Raw genomic sequence first — 16900 nt, forward strand, 5'->3', positions numbered from 1 at the left:
TGGTTTGTTTTTTTCCCTCCATCTTTTGTGCGGGTCGATAAGAAATCAGCGAAAAAGCGTAGAGCTTACTACAGCCACGCGCGATTTTGTTAAAGTTGTAGGATGGCCGACGAAGATCATGAATTATACAACAAATTACTGACCACCTCATAATTATTAGGATAAGGCTTAAGGGTTTGGTTTAGGGCCAGGGTTAAGAATAGATTATAGGGTAGCTTTAGCGTTTAGGGTGAAGTGTTTGGTTTAAGTTTGTGTTCGCCAGTCGTTATAAAGTACGCGGTATAAATAATTATAGAAATGCCAGTATTAAATCAGTGTGAGCGCCATCAATGCGTTCTGTTGATTTTTTTTTTGTTTGCACTAGGGTATTTAAATTGCTAGTAAGTCTTTTCTTTTGGCAATACTTCAATAGCGGCAAAGCGTTTGCGGACACACAATGCACGCGCATTATTCACGAATCTTCACTTGCCGTCCTATGAAATAAAAAACGCCTCCGGCAGTGCAGGTCAGTTACCCGCCTACTTTTTAGACAATTAATGTCACGCTGTTTGATAATTGATCCAGGAAAACTTTGTTCGCAGTGACTGGAAATACGGATAAAAAGATGGCTGGAAAATGGTTCAATTTTAGAGTGAGTTTGTTTTTACTTTGTTTTGTTTATGTTGATATGACTTTGATCAATAACGATGACATAGTTGCAGAGTATATTAGAAAGGAATGAGAATCGCGTTTGGCAATAAATTCTATGTTTACAACAAATGGAACCGGGGAAGGCGGTTTTATGGTACGATTATTTAACCCTTGTGGTCATGTGGTTGTTTCATCCATAGCCCGGTTCATTTTGTCTAGTAATGTATTTTCTTTTGCCTATAGATTTGACATAAGTGCATCAGATGAAATGCAATGTCCAGTTTAGAGACTATATCAATTTCATAATACTTAATTTATTTTGGTGGAAGGTAGTGGAGATTTATAGTACAAACCAATAGCGTAGCATGGGCTCAGTCATTGGGGGCACCATTCTTTAGTCTACTGGATGATCTGATATCAGAGTTGGTAAGAGGCACTTATAAAAATGTGGAACGGGCATCTATTTGAAATAAAGATGGGGCACTTATCTGAAGTAAAAGGGGGCTCCTTTCTTATGTAAAAGGGTCTCTCTTTTTTTGCCTGACTATAAATTTGGGAATTTGTCATTTTTTAACAAACGCATAAAAAAGTATAATTTACAAAAAAGTGAAAAAAACCCGGAAAATCATGTCATTTCAGCAATATTTGTAAATCACTGGTTAGAAATACACCACATGTGAATAATTATTAAGGGGGAGGGGTTGCTACAGTGGCAAGATTATATATACATGTATATATTCCCCTTCCTGAGGAAAGGGAGACCCCCTAAAATTTTGAAATAGTTGGCATAAAATGCATTTCTTCAAAGTGTGATTTCTGTACTGTCGAACACTGCCAATACGTGGATATATATATGGGCCTATATATAAAGAGAGAGAGAGAGAGAGCGAGACTCTTAAAACATACTACATAATAAAATATTTTGTCCCCTATTTTACTTTCATTCTTCTACATATTTATGTGTGCATTATATTATTAAAAGTGGGTCTGAATTATCTTGTTATGGGACCCCATCGCAAGCGCCTCCTCCTTCTTTATTCAAATCCAAATTTATTCTTTTTGATACAAGAAGAAAATAAAATGAATTTTGAATTCTTGATTTTCTGTTCATTTGTGTTTTGTTTTCGGTTACAGCCTATATAATACGTCCTATTCTGTAAATGAAAACTTTCTCCATAAAACATTGAATCGTGTAACCTAGCGATTTCACAGTTATTTAGTCCGCATTATTATATAAATCCTTGTGATTCTTAAACTATTAATTTATGTGTTGCAGAACGTCGATTTCCCATGCAATTCGCGTATGATATTGTATGAATGCTTATGAATGTTAAACTATCAATTTATTTTTCAGAGCGTCCTTCTACCCGTATTGATAACTGAAGCGGTGCTCCTGTGTATCTGTTATAACTACATGTCAGCTGAAAGATCATGCGAGACGCATTCTGAAAACCAAATTTACTCCGAATTGACAAGGGATTCAGTAGTACTGACAAATGTCAGCAGTGAGCAAACTTTTCCTGATAAAATGAATTTCAATCAAACCGACAAAGATCAGTTGAGAAGAAAGTCACCCGAAGTTGTTCCTCTTCGGCCTCTGAATGTAGTCCCGATTGAAGTAGAGCCACAGTACACTGTGTCCTATCAGAGGGACGTTCCGACCAATTACACGGATCTGTTCTCGACAGACAGCGAAGGGAACTGTAGAGCAAGCTCCTGTAAGTGGCCTAAGATGCCGGGTGCAACAAGGGAACTAGTGGCATCGGCTCCTGAGGTAAATATCATTTACGTGTTGTTAAATAAACCCTATCTCACACGAGGCGTCATTTCAATTTCGTTATTACCTTCTGTAATCAAGTCTTTCAAGGAAATTGGTGCATGTGCCAATTCATTTTAAGCAATGTTAGCACTCTTCAATTGACAATCACTTGTTGTGATTTTACTCTTACGTATATCGTCAAAGGCAGCGTTAAACGATGCCGCAGTCAAAGCAAATGACATCTTGTGTGCTACAGGCAGTAGCGTACGCATGATTTTTTTTTTTCAAGGGGGGGGGGTTACATTTGAAAATCGCGCCGAAATTTCAATGAGCGAGGGGGGGGGGGGGGTAAGAGCACATTTTTTTTGTCACCCTTTAACACAATTGTTTTTTTTATAATTAAAAAAAAATGAGGGGGGGGGGTAAAGTTGCACGCCATGGTTATCATGTTCTAGCTGAAAGGTTTATATATTGATCGTAACAAAACAAGGCAGTTCTTGAAAAAAAAAGGTGGTGGAACTTTTCAATGGGAAATATGACTAATATAATCATCAGCGTTACTTTTTTGTTCATCACTGTTTTTCATAAATGTTTTGTGAGTAGAGTATCCGAAGCAAGTCAGTTTACACAATCTCTTTGTAGGTTATTTCAATAAAAATTAAGTACACAGTCTCAAACGCTACAAAGTTTACCAATGCTAGAAGGTTATCTTCACCCAGGCAAACACGTAATCTTTGAATAAACAATTATCAGCTGAACAATGCATGATAAGCATGGAAATATCATTTTGACTAAACAATTTCATTTCTCATCATACAGATAAATTCAAAACAGCAACATTATATTGTATGATTATAGGATTGTTTAAAGTACCAAATACAATTATGATGAGAATGACTAGAGATTAGAGAAGTAAAAATAAAAGAATTAAATGTGAACTAGTAACATTGTGTTTTGACAGAAAAACAAATCGTGGAAATGTAAGTTATATTCATGTTCTAATAAAGGCATCAAACCCTGCAAATACAAACATTTAAAAGAAATAATCAAATTCTTCAATGCAAAGATACGATATGAGAATTCATGGAACTGAAATCCAAAACTCTAATTTAGGTATACCTGATAAATAGCTGTTCTGAGCTATACATTTGAATATCAAAGATTTATGTTTGCAGGAGTTCATTACGATACTGTAACATAATATAATAAATATAATTGATTCTAGTAGCATGCTCTTCAACAAAAGTTCTTCAAGTTTCTTCACACGTTTGTCATCCAAGCGATAGTGGTTGAAGCAGAGAAGATCCTTGATCTAGACTGCTTGAAAGCAAAAGGAAATAAGAGAAAGAAAAATCATGATAAAAAAAATCCAAGCCAAAATCAATAGAAAATCATTATTAGAATTTCAATTATGAAAGGGAAACTTTACAATGCATTTTGATTAGGTGAGATTATTTTGTGTAGTTTTGGTATCAACTTTTAGAGAGGCTCTTAAATTAGATACTTTAATTGGTATAACCTTAGTATTGGCAATTTTTGTTAAGGATTTAAAAAAAACTTAGATGCTTACCTCGATAGGACCACTCATTACCTTAAACTAAGAGACCTAAACATTAAAAACAATTAATTAGGATTATCTCAAATTTCAACTATTGGGAAACGATCATGAAGGGAAGAAGATACCGTTGTGACTTGTTCACAAGCATAGACAGTGGCTCATCATCAGAATCGCCATCGAAGCCATCTGAACTACTTTGATGTCACCATGCCAAGTCACATCTGCAGCTCTGACTGTGTTCAGTGAATTGCTTCAACAATTCCACACCGCTCCCACTTTGAGGTCACCGTGCCAAGTCACATCTGCAGCTCTGTGTTCAGTGAATTATCAAGGACCAATCTAGCCAGCATGTCGGTCCCTGTATTTAATCTAATTTTGTAGAATAAAAGAAATAATTACAGTACAAGTTATTTTCCTTCTTTTTTTGCAAGCAGAGGTAAAGGAATAAATCTAATATTATCTTTTGTACATCAAATTATTTACTAGGCATAACTGACCCCAAACAGACGTTTTCAATTGCCCCTACCAAACAACTACTACCGCAATGCACATATGCAGTGAGTGTGCTTGGTACTTGTAATACATACAAGTGATCAAGACTTGTCTCTATACACTCTATTTACAACGAATTTTCCAATTTGGGTTCATAGAAGTTTTAGCTGACAATATTATATACCAATGGTCATGTACATAATTATATAGCCTTCGCCAAAATTAGAAACACGTTTCTGCCCAGCTTTGTACTATGTCTGCTAAGTGCATTACATATTCTATATCTATATTTCCCTGTTATTATTTAATCGCTTATGCAGCCATCATATATAATAGCAGTGTATTTCAAATAGTTTTATCGATCGCAAGTTCGGTAGTGAGCGCAAATCAATGGATGGCATTATACAGACCGGTCATGATTAATCATAACTCTCTATATGCCGCTAATTAGTTACCACCAGTTGAAATTTCCAACTGGTTCCAGTTAACTTCAACTGGAACCAGTTAAATTCAACTGGTTCCAGTTGATTCTAACTGGTCATTGATGCACAGTCAAGCGGATGTGTGGTGCGACTGCATTTCATTTAACTGGAGCCAGTCCTTAATAACCAGTTGCACCAGTTGATAACTGGTCTGTGTGGCATATTTCCAGTTGCACCAGTTGATAACTGGTCTGCGGGCATATTTCCAGTTGCACCAGTTGATAACTGGTCTGTGGGCATATTTCCAGTTGCACCAGTTGATAACTGGTCTGTGGGCATATTTCCAGTTGCACCAGTTGATAACTGGTCTGTGGGCATATTTCTAGTTGCACCAGTTGATAACTGGTCTGCGGGCATATTTCCAGTTGCACCAGTTGACAACTGGTCTGTGGGCATATTTCCAGTTGCACCAGTTGATAACTGGTCTGTGGGCATATTTCCAGTTGCACCAGTTGATAACTGGTCTATTGGCATATTACCAGTTGCACTAGTTGATAACTGACTGTTGGCATATTTCCAGTTGCAGCCATTAATAACTGGTTTATGCATGACATATTTCCAGTTGCACCAGTTGATAAAAAGTTCTGTGGGCATATTTCCAGTCGCACCAGTTGACACTAGTTAATTTGCATAATGAATAGGGGTGCGTGCAAATCTATATTTTTATACAATTTATCTGAATATACAGCATATTTTTTCAGTTTTTTGTTGCATGATAGAGAGTTAGTATAGTAGAAGGAATATAATAAGTAACATTTCATACAAAAATTAGGCAGTTTTTTAATCAACCTTCATAAATGTTACCGAGTCACTTTAAGCCAGATTGATATTGTTAAGTTCTTCGATAACATCACTCAGTTTGATTTGATTGGAGATATATCTCACTTATGAAACAGTGTAAAGGCTATATAGTCTCAAACAAACCTACACCATTAAACTTCAAGCTCACTAACACATGATATATTGCGACATTTTCAAGGCTACTTATTATTTCAAGTTCATGTATATACAAACGGCAACAGTTTCAATATAAAATGTAAGTTCTTCTCACTTACATCATTGGTCTGGAAACAATTATTTGCCCATTGTTGTATATTGTATTACATTTTCACTTTCAATGCCACTTATTATTTCAAGTTCATCTATATACAAACGGCAACTTATTGCTCGGTCGCTACGATCCTAGAACCTTCGCATAATATCCTTCATAATGTACAAATAAATATTGTAGAAAATATGTATTCTGTTGATATCACGTAAGCACAGTTTACACTGTATGTTATTCATAATACGATATGAGGGTCGCTATTCATAATACGAGAAGAGGGTGGTATTATGAATAGTGACCGTCTTCTCGTATTATGAATAGGGACCCCTATAATAACGACCCCGATTTTGTATTATGAATAGCGACCCTCTTCCTCGGTTATGAATAGCGGTCCTGTTGAATAGCGAGCGGACCCCGCCCCAATTTCCCGACTTTTATGTTTTAGGGGGTCCATCGTTGATTATATGCAAATCAGAACAGGTATCTTGCCTAAAAATGTTTGTTCGGTGTTTTCAAAAGAGGTGATTTTGTTTGTTGTTTACTATGAACTATATGTAAATGAAAATAATTAATCTGGATTTATATAGAGCTTAAAGGAACTTAGTAACAATGTAAAGATGAGAGCAAATGGTGCTAAGGCAGTGACTTCAATGCTAGATGTAAAATTAAGATAATCTGAAAGTTTGAGTGAAAACGGATCATTGTTAACGATACAAATTGGGAAAAACTGATCCGATCGATACCTTAATTCTCCTAACTATATTATTACAATTTAATTACATTTTAGGTGAATGTGAATCGTCACAAAGCAATGAATTGGCTCTACCATTCCAGACATTTAAGTGTTGAAAGATTTTTAAAAGCCTGTTTTTTTGTCTTATTTTCATGGGAAAACGGTTGGGAAAATTCAAAAATGTTTGGGAGAATTTACTGTTAATCGGCACTGTTAAAGGGTGTTGACCAGTTACAACTTCTTAGAAAACCATTAATATCTTTGTGGTTTGAGAATTTTTTCAGGATTTTTTACAAATAGTACAGTAGAAGAAAGATAATACGTAACATTTCATACCAAGATCACACAGTTTTTTAATCAACCTTCAACAATGTTACCGAGTCACTTTAATACGAAATATCGTCTTTACCTGTATAAGCGCACTCAAAATATTATTAGTCCTATACGCTTTTACTAATTTTATAATACTGTCCATGGTCTCTAGTTAGATACACATACGACTCCAACAGGAAAATGGTGTTCACAGGATTTCCTAAATAAAATTTGATGCTGAAAATGAGGGCATCGACTGAATTTCTTTATTTTTAATCAAATGTGCCCATAGTGTCGAAACTTTATATTTTAGGGGCCCACCATTGATTTATGCATTTCGGAATTAGGACTGTGGCTGAAAATGTTCGTTCGGTTGAAAAACAAACAAACAATACAATGATATATGGTACAGGTTAAGACCTAGAGAAGACCACAAGGGCACTGCAGTTGCTCCAAAAGCGCCCAAAGGATCAGCTACTCTATAGAGTCAAGAAGACTTTTCTTGGCGTAATTAGAGCACATGACATCTCTATTTCGGTATCAAAACACAATGACACATTGTGGACATAAGGCTTTGATAAAGAAATATGTATCAGGTACCAGTTTTTTAATTTTAAGGGCCCAAATGTAACATAATTATGTGATCAAAGAAGTATAGAAAGATGATATATTTAATTTCTAAAGACATTTTTAAGAGACTTTTTTTTACTATTATGGGGATAATTTAATATTACAAATACATGACATTTTCTAAAACTATATGTTCTTGATCCGTGACCATAGTAATAGCCCTGGTGGACACGCCCACCACCAGCTTTAAGGCAAACAAACACACTCTGAAAGCTAAGAGTCCTAAAGCCCCTTTCACACCGGATCTGCGTAGAGTTGCGTAGTGTTGTGTACCGACTACGCCGAAGTTAAGCTGCGTACTCATGAATAAATTGATTATTGGCGTAGTCCCTACGTAGGTTATGCGTGGGCTTGCGTACGATGGCGTATAGTTACGTACCCTGTGCGTAGCTTTCTGCCCCCCCCCCCAATCCACTGCTGTCTGCTGTCCAGAACACATCACTGCTGTTGGAATTACAGTTGACTGTTGTAATAACACAGGCAGAAAAAGATCATGAGTTGGTTGGGCCCTCGGCAAAAAGGTACAATGCTCCAGCATCTAGATGCCCTGGAAAGACTAATTAGTCAAGTGGCAAAACATGAACGCTTGGGAGAAGAACAAGAACAGAGAAGGAAAGAAGCTAGAAGAAGAAGAAGAAGAAGAAGAAGAAGTGTGTGTGTAAAACCTTGGATCCAGCGCAGGCCCCTGCAGGGCAATATGAACAGCTGATGAAAGAACTGCATGCTGAGGATGTTTCTGCATTTACCAATTTCATGCGGATGGGGCCACAGGATTTCCATGAACTTCTGACACGAATTGCACCGAGGATTACCAAACGAGATACTAACTACAGGAAGTCTCTGGAACCTGGTTTAAAGATGGCTGTCACCTTGAGGTTTCTGGCCACCGGCAACAGCTACAAGACACTTCAATGTGGATTCCGAGTTGCCCATAACACTATTTCTGTGTTTATCCCACAAGTGTGCCAGGCAATAATCGATGAATTATCTGACGAAGTTCTCTTGTGCCCAGATACTCCAGAGGGATGGAAACAAGTGGCCTCGACCACAACCCTTGCCCTTCATTCCTGGAATTTTTGCAGTAATTAAAGCAGAAATAATTAAATCCTGCAGGTATAGTTCAGCAGCGACAATAGAGTCCAGCGGGACGAATAAAATGTAGCACTGCAGGAATAGTAATGAAAAGTCCAGCAGGGTCAAGCAGTCATTGTGGCTAGGCTGCGCGCAGGTTGGATCTAGGACGTCTTTATACGTTTTTAATGCTTCGTCGGACTGGCGTAGGGTAGCGTATTGTTGCGTAGGCTTGGCGTACAATTGCGTAGGCTTGGCGTACATTTGCATAGGCTTGGCGTACAGCTAGTTGCGTAGACTTGCGTACAAATTGCGCACTCTCTGTGTAAAGTGTCTACGCCGAAGGTACGCGAAGTTTAATTTTTTGCGTTCATCTCGCGTACCCATTTGCGTCCCTCCGCGTACAGTTGCGTAGGCCGGCGTAGGGTTGCGTACGATCGGCGTAGTCGGTACGCAACTCTACGCAACTCTACGTAACTCTACGCAAGGCCCGATGTGAAAGCCTCTTTAGGGGTGGAGCCGTTTCAGTTTAGTCCCGTGGCCATATCCGGTATTGTACACTGTAGATGTACATGTTTCCACTCAAAATGAGCATCCTGTAAAAAGACATCAATTCATTTGGGATAACATAAAATGATGTATCCATTACATTGTCTGCTCATTTCTTTCCTGTGTGTAGCATGACAGCATTCCTCCCATCTCCCTGGTTTAATCAAGAAAAAGTGTTTCATTGCTCAGATTTATGCCCCCCCCCCCCCACTCCGAGAGCTGACGGACCCCATGCGTGTTACCAAAATGTCCGGTAAAGGGGTACTCTTCGGGCGACAAAGTCCGACCCGAGAATTGTTAAAAAAAATTTAAAAAAAAGGGGGGTGCTTTAACTTTTCACCCGGAGATTTCTTTAAAAAGGGGGTGTTTTTTCTTCTTTTCTCTCATCTCTTTGGACTCCTGAGAAATTATTCCGAATTTAGGGGGGTACATTGAGCATTTTTCATGATTTGAGGGGGTCTCCAAGGCAGGAAAAGCCCGCGAAAAGCCCACGAAAAGCCCGCGAAAGGGGGGGTTCGGAAATGTTGGCAGTCCTTAGATAGGGGGTGCTTTCAAAAAGAGGGAACAAGCATATGTGTACCCTAAATAACACTGAGTGGGGGGGGGGGGGATTTATGGTGTGTGAAACATACTTTGCAAAAAAGGTAGATTTTATTACCAATATTCTTATTAATCACGCTTGTATACTACATTGCGTCATACATAATCATTATGTGTGAAATACATCAAACGTCATTAAAAGATGGCGTTGAACTTGATACTGTTCTTTTGCAATATTTCTGCAGCTTTTTGAAAAGATTCCCTTACGTTTCCTGGACAATTTCAAGAATCCTTGTTGGTTGAGAGGTGAGACGGAACTAAATTGTCTGCCTTACTTCTATGTCCTTGGCAATTACAAGTGTGGGACGTCAGACATTTGGGACAAGATCACGGCTCACCCCGACGTCATCGCAAAGGTAGCCAAAGAACCCCACTGGTGGGGACCTAGAAGAAATGGATATACATTTATACCCATACATCGACCTGAAGGTAGAGTCTACATTATTTTAATCTTTACCTTTATTATTATTATTATTATTATTATTATTATTATTAATATTAATATTAGTATTATTAGTGTTATTAGTGTTGCTGTTATTGCTATTTTCATCATTACTCTTAATATCATCTTTACTAATTATTATGATCATAATCATCATCACTATCATTAATATCATTTATTCGGCAAAGACAAAATCAAGACTAGACTTGAATTCGTCACTTAGACGAATTAGGTGATACGTATGCTCATGTGTTACATAATAACGCATTTTCACGATTTGATCTTTCGTTACGAAATAATCCTCCCATTATGGTCTGTCCATGAGTCGAGTTTCAACTGTGTAGCATTGATCATTATGGATCTATGGAAGATGATCGCCGGAATGGGAGGCAAGTACGTGCTTTGACCAATATACCAAAAAACTTCACTATGTATTACAAGAGCTCGCGCGCACGGACATTTATCTTGAACAGACGCTCATTCCGTTATTAATAGTCATAAAGATATAAACATGGTATCCAATTGTTCGAAAAAAAGTGGGAATTAAAATGAAAGAAGAAAAAAATGGCGATTAAATGTTGTGTATGGCGATTCTATGTTGCGTACGGCCATGACGAATGGAAACGCGCGCGCATCCGCGTGTGCGTTATTTTTTGATAAATGCTAATGGCCGTTTCAGGCCATTACGTTTCCAATGGCCTGAAACGTATGCAAAATGAATTTGAGACGATTTAGAGCATTTTGAAATTTTGCGCGCGCTCTTACGTCCGGGCGTACGCGCGCGTTTATTGACCTGAAATTGACCGGACGGATCTTGACCTTGATCATGATAAATATGAATGAGAAATGACTTTCCGTTATGAAGATATGATCATAAGTTGATTTCCACAAAATGGCGCCTGGATGACGTCATGGTAACCTTGAGTCGCTGAAAAGTCACGCAGTTCTAAGTTAGACTAATATCTATCATGGTAAGTTTCATGATGATATACTTTCGTAATTTGAAAAATAGAGCCTGGCAAAAGAAGAATATTAATATGCTTAATGCTAATGAAGTTAATCTGATTACTAACTCCACTAAGATCTTGGAAATATACATGATATTTATGCTAAGTTATATTCAATACCAGATGAAAATTTACTTGAATATGATAACGCTCTCAATGAGGCTGTTCACACCGCAATGAGAGAGCGCGGTCTATCGTAGTACCCCCTTTTTTCTAGCGCGCGCTAGACCGCGCTCTGTCGTGGACCACCCCCAAGAGGTGCTCCAGTGGCAGGCCGTTTTGGCTCGCCGTGGCTCGCTGTTGGGCGGACCGAAACGACGTTGTACCTTCCAAACCGCAGAGATAGCGCCGTCTAGCGCGCGCTATCTCTGCCGGTGTGAACAGCCTCAATGATGCAATTTTTGCTAATATTTCAATTTCAAACTATCTGAAGATGATAAAAAGTTTTTGGAGACCCCTCTCACCAGAAATGAAGTGTATAATGCAGTTAAATCAATGAAAATGAACAAAACTCCGGGTTTGGATGGCCTTCCAGTTGAATTTTAGATGAAACGGCCACTATGAATGGTACAGAGGAGAAATGGCCGATAGAAAGAAGAGAAATAGGCGATGAAATTCTCCTGCTCAAGCTCAAGAGCAGGAGAACTTCTCTTAATATCGGTGTGACTCTTTCTTGTTTTTGTTTTTGTTTTCATGAAGTACTCCAAGCCCGCAATCACACTGGTGGCACGGACGATAGTTCTCTGGAATGGTACCTTAATTTATATAAAGCATCAGTTGTACCAGAAATAATAAATAGCAGGATTACTACCAACGAAGGGATTGGTTACCACCCAAAGGTGTTTGGTGAGTATGGTACACTAGTTACAAATTGAAACTCTGACTTCAGCTGCAATTTATATACTTAGATAGGGCAGAAAAAATTAATTATCTCCTAATTAGTTTCTTTCTCGATATTTCGATCTCTCCAAAATAGAGTTCATTATGATAAATGTAACTATCCTATTATAGGATATAGAAATGGTGGCAGTCCACCTTTTTGTAAAGAAAGAAAACATTCGGTAAGAGTAATATTCTTTGATGATGGGAAAGGGGTAAATTAGGCAGATCCTTCGTGGATACAAGGTGTGTATAAGGGACAGTCTGTTTTAGACATTACTCTGACAAGTGAAGGAATTGTTTCTTAATTAGAAATTAGAGAACTTTATCATCATCGTCAAAATGAGATTACAATAACAGAAAAACTATATTATATCTGTACGTCAACCTTTTCTTTACCGACTTCTGTTATTTAACCTCAAACATAAACTCTTTAACCAGGTGATGCTTCTATATCAACTGTTTACGCCATTGGACGAGAATGGATAAAGACTTTTCCGTATGCTGCGGAACCCCACTACACCAACGCTGATCTTATGCACGCTCTTCAACCCAACGCAAAGTTTATTCTAATGATACGCAACCCAACAAAGAGGTACGTATTATAGCCCTATCGTATATCAGAAGAAGATCACCCCCCCCCCAAAAAAAAAAACAAAAACAAACAAACAAAAAACAAACAAACAAACAAACAAAAATAGAGAGAGTGGAGGAGGGAGGCAATTCTAAAACCTTTCTGATATGGGGTAAGGGTTATCACATACTAAATGTCGGAAATAATCATCAAACACCCAATTTAGAATTCTATTCAAAAGAACACCATCTTTCTTGCTGTTATATCCTCCAATCCATGTCGCATGTGTCTTTTTTACATGTACACTGTTAGTCATAATGGTGGAATAATTATTTTCACCCACATTTATGGAATGATTATCGAGAGATACTTGCGGCGGTCGCAGAAAATCCGCGGTGGCCTCAGGGTCACCCTAGGGCATATCCCTATCTTTACAGGCCGTACGGGTCGCCGTGGGATTATAACGCGGAGTTATAACTATTTTCATTTCTAGGTTCGCCGTAGTGATTATACACTTCGCAGCCATGCCGTAGAGCTGTTCCACGGCGACCGTACGTCAGGCGTACGGTGGCCTTGCGTTTTATATACTGCAGGGGTGAAGCGGTAGCATCAGTCTGGCTGGGAAATGGAAACAGAGTTATTATGTATTACCATGGGTCAATAAAGATGAAATGAAATATGGTTGTTAGTAATTAGATCGAACTTCTCTCTCTCTCTCTCTCTCCTGTCCACATACACTGATATGAATACAGAGCCGACTCGTTCTTCTGGTATCTACACCGCCCAGGTGACACTGACAGATGGCACCAAAAAGCTACCACTTACATCCAGTGTTTCCAAAAATGCGTCCAAGACCACAATCTAAGGTTCTGCGCATATGCTGCAGAATGTGTGAGTAGAATATTACTGGTATAAGGGTCTAATCCATCGGACAGACTGTGGTTTATCCCCCCCCCCCCCCCCCCCCGAAAGAATAATTTACGGCCTTATAGGCTTACTCGCAACTCTAAGCACTCTAAGCATTTCTTTTTCCCTTGAATTTGAGCATTATTCCAGCAAATGCATTAAGTAACATAGTCGAAATAGCTTCAATTCCAACAGCCCTGTGTAGGCCACCTAGTACCCTGTGAAATATTCGAACATTCGTACATTTTACTTACAATAAATTCCAATTTTCAGAACACATACTTGTGAACATCCCTGACCGTGGAATAAGTATTTGTTCTCCACGAGAAAGAGAGAGAAAAGAGAGAGAGAGAGAGAGAGAGAGATAATAAGTGAATCTAATCATATAACATCAACAACTTTTAACATGTACACAGACCTATCCAAAAGATGGTCAGTGATCCATTTCTTGTGGTTCTTGCGCTAATCGTCGGTAGAAATCTGACGAATCTTCTTTTCCTCAGAATATGGTTACCCGGGACATTATGACAGAAATATGCTTTGTTATTATACTCCTTTGCATCCTTAGCCCTACGACCTAATCCCAGACCTGCAAGTGGGTATATATCACGTGTACATCCGTGATTGGTTGAAAGTCTTCCCACGTGATAATTTCAAGGTGATACGATTGGAGGATTGGGAAGCCGAACCTGTCACAGTCTACAGAGATCTTCTCAACTTTCTCGATCTAAGTAAGACATTGAATATATAATATCAAAGGCGTCGGGAAAAGACCATGAGGTATAAAACCAAAATAATGAAAGCATGAAGTTTGAGAAATAAAATCAGGTTTTTAGAAAACAGTCGACTTTCGGATTATTTTGCTTTTTGCTTTAAATCCTCTACGCAGTCATTAAAAGCTCGAGTCAGTCATTTCGATAATAAGCATTGTATCTCCTTAGAAGTATTCTATTTTGTATTGATGTTATAAAGCTCAACACAAGTTTGATCAAATATACCTCTGAAAACCGAACACAACTTCACTTTCAATCAATCAGAACCGCAAAGACATTGGACTTGCATTTGATTTGGTCTAGAATTGGTTAGTTTAATCGCAACTCTTGTTCTAGGTGCACTATCATGATTTATGTGTCGTTGTCTTTAATAGACTTGTATCAATCGATCAAGGCATCGTTTTACAAAACCGTGGAAGTGCAAGACTTAGTGTACGGAGTTTGCGTGTATTAAAATAACCACGCGTTTCAATTGGATATCGGTGAGCTTATACCTTGACGGTATCGTGAAACGATGACTAGATGTTGATATTGTTTACATCTAGGCGACAAACTTGGACTTACAATGCGAACGACGGGACTCAGGATCGAACCTTGAGTCGATGTATGGGTACGCCAAAAGCCGGCCGCTAGACCAGTTCCGACACATCTGGCCATTTTTAGTGTTAAACATGTACTTCAGTTGCGTCTACCAGTGTATAAGATTGCGCTGGAAACTAGATATATTATAATGACCACCGAACCAAGTTCGGTCGATCTCTATAACTAATACCAAGGTTCAAACTTCGAGGTTATCTTTCAGTTAAGGTCCGTGGGACGCACTCTTAGTTTCAGAAACTGAAAGTTTACTCGCAGTTTTAAACGGCAGGAGATCTTATGATAAGTGCTATTACTTCTAGCAGCGTGGTACATAATTGGAAGTTATGAGCCAAATTATGCACGCAGTTAATTTCAAGCTTCTACCAGCTTGTATTATGTAGTTATATCTATCGCTTTCATTTCAAAATGCGTTGTTCGATTTCAACCAGCGTTGACGTTAGTGTGCCGTTGTTTAAAACCACGAAGATACGCAAACTTGGAGTTTAAAATTATGACGGGGCCGTGCGAATATAACTCAAGCCCATGAAAATGGTATACTACTTTCATGCAACCATACTCATGATTCGAGTTAACATTTCATTATATCTCTGCTCTGCTATTCTTACCCAGGACAACTGAGTGTGGATGAGGAGAATAGAATACTGAAAAGGAGACGCAGTAATCAGAACCAAAGACAACATGAACAGACACATCCAGAGACATTGAACGCCCTCAATGATTTTCATCGACCGTTTAACGTGGAACTTGCCAAACTCATGGGAGACAATAAATTCAATTATCCTGATTACAAAGGTTCAAGCGTGTAATCATGGCAACAGTATCATGAATGCCTGCCGGTGTCATGGTGAGCAAATCCATGATGAATATTAATCATATCACATGCACCCGTCATGCCCGCAACTTTAGTAATAATAATTTACTGCAAAAACTTACATTAGAAATGACTTGGAATTGCTTGAATTAGTAAAATTATGCTCTCTAACTTTTGAATTACTGTTTTATACTCTAGTATAGTCTTTTACTTATGGGGTATCATAATTATATAGTCTTCTTGGACTCCGCAGAATGTAAATTTGGTAGAAGGGAAACAAACATGATAACATCACATCAGTCAGTCACCTTTCAATTCAAGGTCTAAAGCCCGTGACATACGAGGCGTCATTTGCTTGACGTAGAACTGCGACGAACGCTTTGACGCAGCATATCTTATACAAAGAGTGATTGCAAAACGAACAGGGTAAACATTTTGTTTAATTTTCACGCGTTAAAACGGGTCTGATTGATGTAGATAACAACGCAATCGGCTTCCATGGGTCTGATCGACGCAGATAACATCGTAATCGGCTTCCATGGGTCTGATTCACGCAAATAACAACGCAATCGGTTTTCATGGGTCTGATTGACGCAAATAACAACGCAATCGGCTTCCATGGGTCTGATTGACGCATATAGCAACGCAATCGGCTTCCATGGGTCTGATTGACGCATATAACAACGCAATTGGCGGTCATGGGTCTGATTAACGCAAATAACAACGCAATCGGCTTCCGTGGGTCTGATTCACGCATATAACAACGCAATTGAAATGACGCCTCGTGTGCCATGGGCCTAAGAAAGTGGTGCCTAGAATTTGACCTTGGAACAACTTTGCAAAATTGTGATTTTGAACGATATGAATAATTTGCTACAAAATATGATAGTATTCGTATGATCTTTTGGCATTTATCTGAGAATTTAGTGTAACGTGTGTAAGAGGAATGGGGTAGCGCTTTGATGTGATTGGTGAACAAACGAATTGGGGTGACAGAGGGTGATGTAATCTTATTTGTTTATAGTCTCTTCAGTACGATGGATC

The 16900-nt window shown here is 38.5% G+C and overlaps 1 protein-coding gene across 1 annotated transcript; it reads left to right on the top strand.

Annotated features, from left to right (window-relative positions):
* The first annotated feature begins 10021 nt into the window (after positions 1-10021).
* LOC575327 (carbohydrate sulfotransferase 15) lies at positions 10022-16112 on the top strand. The gene is made up of 6 exons (XM_030975018.1): positions 10022-10293; positions 12013-12159; positions 12634-12787; positions 13519-13657; positions 14241-14403; positions 15655-16112. The coding sequence occupies exons 3-6, from the start codon at positions 12729-12731 to the stop codon at positions 15849-15851; spliced, it is 558 nt and encodes a 185-aa protein (XP_030830878.1). The 5' UTR covers positions 10022-10293; positions 12013-12159; positions 12634-12728; the 3' UTR covers positions 15852-16112.
* The last annotated feature ends 788 nt before the right edge of the window (positions 16113-16900 follow it).

The sequence above is a fragment of the Strongylocentrotus purpuratus genome, unplaced genomic scaffold (genome assembly GCF_000002235.5).
Source record: "Strongylocentrotus purpuratus isolate Spur 01 unplaced genomic scaffold, Spur_5.0 spur5_scaffold_7, whole genome shotgun sequence".
In the NCBI taxonomy this organism is placed as follows: domain Eukaryota; kingdom Metazoa; phylum Echinodermata; class Echinoidea; order Camarodonta; family Strongylocentrotidae; genus Strongylocentrotus; species Strongylocentrotus purpuratus.